The sequence below is a fragment of the Myotis davidii genome, unplaced genomic scaffold (genome assembly GCF_000327345.1).
Source record: "Myotis davidii unplaced genomic scaffold, ASM32734v1 scaffold168, whole genome shotgun sequence".
In the NCBI taxonomy this organism is placed as follows: Eukaryota; Metazoa; Chordata; class Mammalia; order Chiroptera; family Vespertilionidae; genus Myotis; species Myotis davidii.
Genome location: NW_006383016.1, coordinates 12,891,117 through 12,901,881, shown reverse-complemented (window position 1 = coordinate 12,901,881; position 10,765 = coordinate 12,891,117). Strand labels below are relative to the sequence as shown.

The window sequence follows — 10,765 nt, the reverse complement described above, 5'->3', positions numbered from 1 at the left end:
GTGGACATCCCCCGAGGGCTCCTGGGCTGCCAGAGGGATGTCTGACTGCCAGCTTAGGCCCGATCCCCCGGGGAGTGGGCCTAAGCCAGCAGGTGGACATCCCCCGAGGAGTCCCAGATTGTGAGAGGCCACAGGCCACGCTGAGGGACCCCCCTGAGTGCACAAATTTTTGTGTACCGGGCCTCTAGTGAAATATAAAAGAAAAGGCAAAAATCTACATGTAATTTAATTCAATTTTAGAGCTATTGTGGCTTTGTATCCAATCAGCTGAGGGTAGGAAGTGCATATTATTTCTAGGAATCATATTTTCAAGAATATTGTATAATGGTATTACAGTAACAAAAGTGGGAAATAATTGTTGATTTAATATGCTCTTGCAAAACCAGAACTAATTATTTTTTAAAAAGAGAAAATCTAGTGGAATATTATTTCCAAAACTTTGAGAACAAAAAAGTTAGACACAGGTTGGTCTTTAAATATTCTAGGCTCACACAGGGAAGATATATTTCTCTGGCTTGTAAAGGTTTGCATTTTCTGCAGTTCACTGAACAGACAACATGTCTCAGCTCTTGATGCCCAAAGTTTATATTACAAAACATAAAAGGAGCTTTGAGCTTCCCTTGAAAAACAAAACAAAACACCACCACCTACAAAACCCTCTTGTTCTGTAGTCATTCAACACCTGGTTAATGTCTTTTCCTCCTGGTTTAGTGCATCATGATCCACAAATCACATGTACTCCTTGAGGAACTGGGCTGGGGGTACAGGCTTGGAGGGATGCAGGGGAACTGGCTCTACAGAGTCAGAGGAGAAACATCTGGTAGACAGAGACCCACTCCTCACTGGAAACCACAAGAAGCAGGACCCTGCTCTTTGGTTGACGATGGTCCTGAGTGGAGGAGACCAGAGGGAACACATTCGTGGCCACCACTTCTAGATCTAACACAGCTTCAGAAATATTCTTTAACAGAAGGGCTCCAACAAATATCCCAGAAACATGTGAGCCTTCGCTTGGCAAACATAGTTCCTACAGAGCCCCAATTCCAGCCCCCCTTTGTGTTTTGTCGGTTCTTCTAATTCGGGCTTGAGCTGGATGAATAGAGTATTTTTGCTCCACTTGGGTCCTGCACCGTTACTCCCCACTCCAGCTGGGTATCTGTCTTCCAGCAAGGCTGAGACTATTTTCATTCCTTCCCAAAGTGCCTAAAGATAACCACGCATTAGCACCAAGAGAATTCATTTCCACCTACTAACCATCCAGGCAATTACAGAGCCAGACCCACAACCTGTGGTTCTTTTCAATATCAAAGTCCCCTTGTGCTTTAATTTTTATTCATTCATATTAAAACAATTACTACCCATTAGGAACATGTCTATTTTATATAAAAGGAGAAATACCCAAGCTACTCTACAAACACATAATCCACAAATGCTCATTGAAGCTCAGCATTGCTGAGGTAGATGTGTTAGAATGGAAAGCAAAATGATACCAAAACCTCTAGGTAATTGAGGGAGATAAACTCTTAAGGTTGTTCCTGTCAAAGAAAACAGAGCTGGGCATTTGTCAAAGGTGGCAAGACAGACTTTATTCAGGCTACAGTAGGGGAGAGACACACCAATATAAACCAAGTTTAACTCTCTGAAGCCAAAAACAGGATGCCTTTTCGATGCTGGGTGTGCTAACGCAAAAGTATTAACGGATGCTGTGAGGGGACTTGGTCAGTGTGACTAGGCCGCCTGTGTCTGCTAACTGGCGCTTATTGAAGCTTGGCTCCTGTCCTCCCACAGAGGATGGGAGAGAAAGACCCTGTCTTTCATGATGATCACATTTAAAGGAATGGCTCCCAGGTCCTTGAGCTGTAGACGATACAGCTCAAAGGGTCAGAGAAAGGATTTGCAATCGCAAGTGTCCTAATGTAAATGCTCAATGAAAAGGGAGATGAGGGCCTCTATTCAGGTCTTAGCTAGAAGAGCTTTCTCTGGCAGCCATTTCAAGGGGTTGGGATTATCATTCTGGGGACACAGTCCTGAGTTTATAGAAGATGTGCTAGACTGTTCGTGTGGGTGGTGGAGGAAGTCATTTGTTTGAAGAGTTTGCAGTTTTACCTGTATGATTCCTAACTCTTGATTTCCATGCCTTTGTGTAATTCTTTCCCTGTGAGTGTAGGTGAGACCTATGACTTGCTTCTGATCAACTGATTTCGATAAGGATGATGGAAAGAACATGACTACATTTACATAATTCTGTTACATAAAATGGTAACATACATCTTGGGAAGACTCTCTGCTCACTTGTTGGTTTTGATGGAAGGAGACCCAAGTGGCAAAGAACAGCCAGCGAGAAAATGGGGTCCCCAGTCCTACAACTACAAGGAAGTGAATTCTGCCAATAACCTGATTGGAATGAAATATTTCCCAGTCAAACCGTCAGATGAGACCCATCCTCGGACACCTTGAATGCAGCCTCACAGAAAACAAAGCAAAGTGTACCCAGACTCCTGACCCAAGGAAACTGTGAGATAATAAATGTGTGTTGTCGGAAGCTAAATTTGTGGTAATCTGTTACACAACAATAGATAGCTAACACAGTCAGTACTTCCAAAAGCATGTTTACTTGAACACTTTTCTCATACCAGGCTGGATGAAAATAAAGTTTACACTTCCAAATCAGTTTGGGCAATGTTGCATTCTATATTCTCTACCACCTTGGAGAGCCACAGTGCATTCTGAGAAATACAAAGGAGAATCTTTGTTAAATTAAAGTTACCTACAATTTTTTTCCCACTATGGAGCCCAGTCCCACGTTAATTGTTTAAATTTCTAATGATATCTTATAAAACTGGTTTTCAAATTATCATACCACAATGAGTGGTTGTGAAGAACAATAGCCTTCATGCTGGGGAACACACCTCATAAGTGGATCAATTTTCAGATTCTCCCTTCCTAATATTCTTTACCCCAAATTAATACTCCTGGAGAGGAGTCTTTAAGTTTCTATTTCCTACTTCATTAAAAAAAAATAAATTTCTAGATGACACACAAAAGAACAACTTGCAGCCTTGGTGCCCATGTTGAGACAGTGAATGACCATGGACTGGATATCAAATCCTTTCACAAACCAAACTTTCCTTTCTTTACTTTCACGTTGCAGAAGAGTTTATGGGATGGAGAAATTGCTGTGGCCATCTTCGGAAAATACTGTCTGCCACAAAAGGGCAAATAGCTTCACAAATGAGTCCCCTCATAGGTAATTAAAGCAAAATGAACTATGTTCAAGGATAGGACAAGGACGTCCCCTGGGATGAAGTATAACCTACAGCCTGAACTGCTGTTGCTGAAGCTCGTCTGAGCTTGGTGGCTGTTCATGAGGAAAGAAAGAAGCTTAAAGCCCTGGGGTTCACACACAGAGAGTTAATGCCCCCTGCCATGCCAGACCTGTTCCCAGTGACTCCTCACAACCACTGGAAAGGTAAGGGCATGTAGTCCCCATATTCTACAGGTACAGGAAACTACACTTTAATGAGTTACAAAACTAGGACTTGAACCTAGATTTGGTTCTCCAAGTGCTTTTCATATCACACCATCAAGTGGGCCTTCCTCACTACAATGGGAAGGCAGCTAACCAAGCCTTTTGTTTCTCCTCTTTAAGGTAACACTGTAGGTCCTTTTATGGAGATTTCACCGCTCTAAAGGGATCTGGGGTGTACTGGGCTGCCAGGGCGATGTAGATGTAACTCAAGCCCTTGAACAGCCTGTTCAAGTTGCATTCTTAACCTCTAAGCATAATGGCAGGCCTTTTTTTAGCTCGTGAGATATCTATTGAAAGACTGATGAGATTCTGGTGATCAGAAAGTACTTTTGTAATAAATAGTGATGAGGCTGAGAAATATTTGTAGAAACTGAAAGTTTAGTATCGCATTATATAAATCATTGTAGGAACTGAGACACACAAAGTTGACCTTACTATGACTTTGTTTATTCATTCCTAAAGTGTATTCGGTAATTACATAGGAGGCCATGGATAGGTAGCTCAATTGATTAGAGCACCATCCAAATATGCCAAGGTTCTGGGTTCGATCTCTGGTCAGGGCACATACAAGAAACAACCAATGAATGTATAAATAATGGAACTACAATTTGATGTTTTTGTCTCTGTCTCTCTCTTTCATTCTCTCTTCCTTTCTCTCTCTCTAAAATCAATCTTTTAAAAAGTTACTTAGCATATGAACAGATTAAGTAACAGATAAGTACTTCACTGTCTCTAAATGAAATATTCCAGGAAAGAACAATGACAAAGGAAATTGTAATTAATTTTCCCCAGGAATTTCTCTTATAAGATTAAATACAGAGGCATGTATAATCTATGTGTATAAATTTCTTTTTTTATATCTGGACTATTCCCTAAAGAATTAAGAGATGGGCCAGGCTGATATGGCTCAGTAGATGAGCATCGACCCAGGAAGTCATGGTTCAATTCCCAGGCAAGGCCTGGGTTTGGGGCTCAATCCCCAGTAAAGATTCTCTCTCATCACTGATGTTTCTATCTCTTTCTCCCTCTCCCTTCCTCTCTGAATCTCTAAAATCAGGAACAGACAAAATATAAATTAGGAACCAAGGTCAAGATGTTACTGGAGGAAACAGGTTCTTCAGCAGTGTCATGGGAAAAGAATTCCAGGGACACTCACGTAGGTGGAGTTTTGAGCGATAGTGGCAAGATGTATTAGAGTGAAAGCAATAGTATACTCTCGGAGAGTCAGAGGGCAGGCTGGCTATACAGGGCAACGGCTGTGTGGACTCAGGAAAGGAAGTTGCAGAGGCAAAAGGACAGTCTTCTGCTGCTGTTCACTGCGCCCCTGCTTGCAAGTCTCCGGGGGACCCTTAGGGTTTAGGAGAAAGGAAGGCAAAATCTATGTGCCTGAGAGAAGGTCGGGTGCTCTAAGGAGGGTGCACACTGGGCTCTTTGTCTAGCTTCCATATATTTCCTTGGGTTCCAGAAAGAACAGGCTTTCTTTCAAACTATCCAATCTCTTCCCTGGATTTTCCCGGGGCTTGTGCCCTTCCTCAATCTGATCCCTTCCCCAGACTTTCCCAGGCTTTGCCCTCCCCCTTTTATGGTTGTTTTCTCTGTCTCCCCGTTAATCCAGCTGAATGATGACAGTTACCCCCCAGGGAGGCTGTAAGGCTGTCATTCCTGCCTAGTCCACTAGCAGGACATTGTCTGGAATCATGACAGTTCCTCCCTGGGGTGACGATGAAACTATTGCCTGACTTGATCAGGCTTAATTTGTTCCCTTCTCTTTTGTTAATAACTAACTGCCTATGCTGTCAGACTGGAGAGAGGTAGAATGCAAACAGGCAGGTTCTACTGAGTTATTACAGTCAAGCCACAAATTTGGCTCTGAGCTTCCTGGAGGCTAAGCAGCTAGAAATTAATGAACAGACTAACGGATTTTGATATATCAGTAGGAAGAATATATTTGCCATTAGCTACCTAATTCTATAATACTTCACACTCAATATTCTTTGCAGATAAACTTAAATATGGAAATTTTTGTGCAAAATAAAGGTTTTGCTAATTAGGAGGAAATGCATAAAGGAGTGTGTTTACTAAAGTGTTTCTCAAATTGAAAAGCGATAGTTTCAAAAAATGTATTACGATAAGAAAGAGAGATTCAAAGAGTTCCCAGGTTAATCAGGAAAAGTAACCAAGGGCCTGCTGCTTTGAAGGTTTAATCCAAGATGCTTATCCGACCTCTTTGTTGAACAAATCTTGCAAATAAGGACTTCTCAGAAGATCCACAGCATTTTCTGTGGGAGTTTGAAATGCCAGCGGAACAGGCTTTCTTATGATAGGATGCTGGCATAACAGCCTAACAGCTGGGGTGGGGATGGAAATGGAAGATAGCAAAATTGTTTCGTTGCCTGATTTTTATGCAATACCACATAACAGCTTTTCTGGCAATGATGACAGGCATAACATAACGAAAAAACAAAACAAATAAACAAACCAAAGAAAGAAAACAAAGCTTGACAAGAGCCACAAGCTCTTTGTCCTAAAGACAGATCTTTCAATGGCTGCCTTTAAACCTAAGGCTAGGTGCCCTGGCCAGTTTGGCCCAGTGGGTAGAGCACTGGCCTGCAGACTAAAGGGACCCAGGTTTGATTCCAGTTAAGGGCACATGCCCTAGTTGCAGGCTCAATCCCCAGTGGGGGGCATGCAGGAGGCAGCCAATCAATGGTTCTCTCTCATCATTGATGTTTCTATCTCTCCCTCTTCCTTCCTCTCTGAAATCAATAAAAATACATTAAAAAAAATAAAATTTAAGCCTAAAACTAAGGCAGTTGGTAATGGATGAGATTAGTAAATGTCTGGAACTCAACATCAGCAAATCCTCAGTTCTCAATAATTACTAGTGCTAACAGGTAATTTTAAAAGTAGAAAAAATTATGACTCATATGAAGATTAAAAATGAACACCCATGAAAGATTTTTATTTAGTGCATTGGTTTTTTTTAAATGATTCTAGAGAAAAAGGGGAGGGGGAGAGAGAAAGAGAGAGAGAGAGAGAGAGAGAGAGAGAGAGAGACACCAAACATCTAATCTGCAAACTTGTTATATTGGGATAACGCTCTAATCAACTGAGCTACCTGGCCAGGGCTATTCATTAACAAAGGAACCAGGCAGATGTTATGACCAGTCAAAGAAGAATCCAAAGAACAGATACATTTATAGATTAGAAATATTGAAATGGCCAAAACCGGTTTGGCTCAGTGGATAGAGCGTCGGCCTGCGGACTGGAGGGTTCTGGGTTCAATTCCGGTCAGGGGCATGTACCTGGGTTGCGGGCACATCTCCAGTGGGAGATGTGTAGGAGGCAGCTGATCGATGTTCCTCTCTCATCGATGTTTCTAACTCTCTATCTCTCTCCCTTCCTCTCTGTAAAAAAATCAATAAAATATATTTTTTTAAAAAAGAAATATTGAAATGAATTTCGAAATGGACTCATCAGAGAGAACTCATTTGCATGTGCATAGACATGTATGATTTGCTTTGCCATTCATTGTAAAATAGCACAAAGGCAATAAAAGCTATAATCCTGGAAAGGTGTCTATAACAATGCATAGTTTTCCAATGGAGATTCCTTATAGTATTATTTCTTTATCCTCAGTTTCTTTACACTAGTAAATAAATGTGAATTCAACCCTGGACACTCCACTGACCCTATCAGTGCCACCTTTAGGGCATTTTGAACCACATGATGCCCTTTATCTTATGTCTTGAGATTCATCAACAGAACAGTTGTTGCTGTTATTCTTGGCTTCCTCTGTAATATACTGTTTCTCATTAGCTTTCCATACAGGAGGGTGGCCTTCTTAAGCCAGCAACTTCCATTTCTTGGGTTCTGTCCGCTGACTACAGTATAAAGCACATCCTATTAGGATCATGCGTTTGAAGTCTGAACATGAGCAAGGTGCGTTCAGTCCAGTGCAGTCAATGCTGAACATGTCCTTTTTCAGTGGTGACAGGCTCAGATGAAACCTTGTGCTATCTAATCTGGAGAGCTTTAGAGTGCAGAATCTGCATTGCAAAGCTGTTATTCATACCTGCAGATGACCAGCCATGGTAAATGTGTGACATTAACTGCCTCTCACCCGCTTTGTCGCTCCCTGGCTGACACTGGGACACTGGTGAGCAGCTCGCTGAGCTGGGCTATAATTAGCATGTGCCTAGAAATGCAGGTTGTTCACAGATAGACCTTTGCAGGGAATTGCTCATTATTCCTGTGATTTCAGGAAATAAAGACCCCAATTAATTTCCAAGCCCAAGAAAGACAGAAGAGCAACAAGCAGTTTTCCTCTGGCAACAAGAAGAAGGAGAGAAGCTGATCAGACCCAGGAAGTCCACACAACCGGACAAAGTGCATTTGTCCCTGCTCATCCCCATGCCTGGCAGCAAGTAGGCAGACACAACCCCCATCCTCCCAGAGGAAAGTGAAGGTGTGTCCCAGCGGGCTGCCCTTTCCAGGCACTAAAAGCAACTGCCCTTTGTCACACCACGAGCTGAGCCAGGAGATGTGCTGGGCAGAGGAGGGAGGTTTGTAGTGCTTGGATAAAACGATTTACCCTGAGGAAGAGAGGAACAAAGAAAACATACAGTTCTCCCTGCAGAGTGAAAAGACTGCCAGTCATAAGTGTAGATATATTCTCTGGATAAATACAACATTTTCATCCGGGAATGTATGTTTGAACATGGGTGTGTTGGAGTGAGGACAGGGAGGAGAGGAGGATATCAGTTGGGTGCCGTGGGCTAGAATGTTCTAAATCCAATACATTGCTAAATGTCAGAAGCATCGGATCATGGGCACGACAGGTTGTCCTGGTGCCTGGCTGTTAGCTCATCAGAGGTGAAGGGAAGATGTCAGCCAGCTCAGGCATCCCGGCACGTCCACAGAAATGCCACCGCACTCACTATCCTCGGGGAATGCTGCCTTCTCAGACTGGAGGGCGCTGCAATGAACTCTGGGGACGCTGTGATCAGACAGACCCGTGGGCCTGGCACCTGGAGCATATTCCAGTGGCCTTGCCAGACATGATCAATTGCTGTTTCTGAAAGATCTTGATTTTAGGTAAATTTACTTTCCCATCATGAGCACCATGCTACCAGAAAGACAAATTAATTTAACCTGAGTGACTTACTGCTCCCTTATGAATTACTTTCCAATTGTTTTTAATAGCCTCTCTTTATCTCTAGTGCAAGAAAACACAGTTGACCTTTAACAGCCTCTTTTATAAATGAACCCAATGCAGTCCAGCTTTTCCACTTTCAGATCCTTATCTCCCGGCGCCTCCAATCCAGACTCATCTGAATGCAGGTCCAGCTGCCTCTCTAATGGTATCTGTCCATTAATTAAACACTCGGTGCGTAACAGCCTGCACCAGCAGCTGCAAAAGATGAGAAGGTAGTTCTCCTTTAATCTACAAATATTTACTTTCTTTTGGGGGATTGTTTGGGAAAAGATTAAGTGTATAGGAAGATAACCAGCTGATGGAGAATGTGCGTGTGTGGAGGCTCCCAGCCCAGTCACATCAGGTGCAGTTAGTCAGCAGGAAGGCTGGCACCTAATCCCCGCAAACACAAACTACGCAGCACTGGTGAGAAAAGCATCGTCTGAGGATCTTAGTAAGTGCATGTCCATGAGTTTGCAGAGAGGAATGAATCTAACTTACAGAGAATCGGACTCTGGTATTTATGGGATCCCGTCTGCACAAAAGCTGGTCCTGGCTTGTATATTCTTATCCGGCCCACAGTGCATTCTGGGACTCTCCTTAGCCCATTTACATTTTTCCTTGTTTCTCAGACTCATTTATCACTGAACTGTATAGAAACTGTCCTGGAATAACTAAACAACAGGTTGAAAGTTGAACTCAGCATTAGCTTTTTAAAAATGTTCTAAATACAGAAGCAGTGTATGCTGTGGTAAAATATTACAAAATATAGATAAGCAAAACTAACAGAACAAAAAATCATAGAGACTGAATTGTCAATGCTTCAGTGTACATCTTTCCAGATCATTTTTCAAAGGTTTGTATGTCTTTTGGAATATATATATATTTATAAATTTATTTTTATTTTGTAATTTGCTTCTTTAGTTTACAATGTCTATTTCCCCACTTCACCATATTTTCATCTCCTCAATATACAAGACCATATTCACATTTTATTATTGTCTCAAAAATGTCCTCTTTATGTGTTTTGTCTAAACTAGCATGCAATCTAGAACCACACATTGCCTTTCATTGCTGTCTCCTAGCTTGCTCCCTTTCCATGCACCACTGTCCTGGAGAGAGGGGACCTCAGTTTTCTAGGACAAGGCCCCGTGGCTTATCCAGGCTCCCTGAAAGCAGAGACTAAGATAAAGACTTTCGTGGAAGATGATCTCATGAAGTAGAAGTGAGGGAGCAGAAAGACAACAAGGAAGAAGGAAATGCTAACGGGTGGGGGAAGGGGTGTAATGACATTGCCACGGTAAGGACTTGGGTCCAATTCTGAGAAGCAGCTTGGATGCCCCTGGAATTGTCCATCTGAGAAAAAAGATCCTGAAGCATGTATCTGCCAACTCCCCTTGGGAATGGGGACATTAACTCCCTTCTGCTTCCAGCTGTGCTTGCCCAGGACTAGAGCTTGTACAGCATCAGAGAACATCTTGGGCAAGAATGCTGAAGAGACTCACCTAACGTCTGTCCACTCCAGCTGTTGTTGCCATCTGAGGTAGGCCAAGGAGATGTGATGTGGGGGTACCTATAGCCCATGTTATGGATTTGTCTGTATTTTTCCCCCCAATATTATTCATTTTGTTATTCTATAGAAGCATTTCCTATAACTAACAAGTTATCTAAGGCCAGATATAGTTACAGGAAGCATTTTGGGGAAAAGAATGGCTTGATTACTATTTATATATGACTGCAAAGATGTACTCACACCTTTTATTTTATTTTCAAGAGATTAAGTCATAAAAAAACCCACCCTAGTTACTGAGTACCAGATATTGAGGTAGGTACTAGATATTGATAAAATGACCTTGCCCTTGAGTTTAGCAAGTGGTAAAATAAAATGGTGCCATGGTACAATTTTGTAGAGTGTGGTGCTGGGTCAGAGGTGGGAGTGATAAATTCTTTCAAGATAGAAAGGGAGGAGGTAGAAGGAGAGAGAAAAGTCTTCTCCATTGCAATTATGCTTGTCCTGGGTTTTGAAAGATGAGTAGATG

The 10,765-nt window shown here is 42.2% G+C and overlaps 1 protein-coding gene across 1 annotated transcript in view; it reads left to right on the top strand.

The window, feature by feature from the left end:
- Positions 1 to 2,636, top strand: part of PHF14 (PHD finger protein 14) — a 153,156-nt gene extending 150,520 nt beyond the window's left edge. Inside the window, exon 18 of the mRNA XM_006779066.2 lies at positions 2,168 to 2,636. Within this exon, the coding sequence (XP_006779129.1) occupies positions 2,168 to 2,191 (24 nt within the window). The 3' untranslated portion in view covers positions 2,192 to 2,636. The remainder of the gene's footprint in view (positions 1 to 2,167) is intronic.
- The last annotated feature ends 8,129 nt before the right edge of the window (positions 2,637 to 10,765 follow it).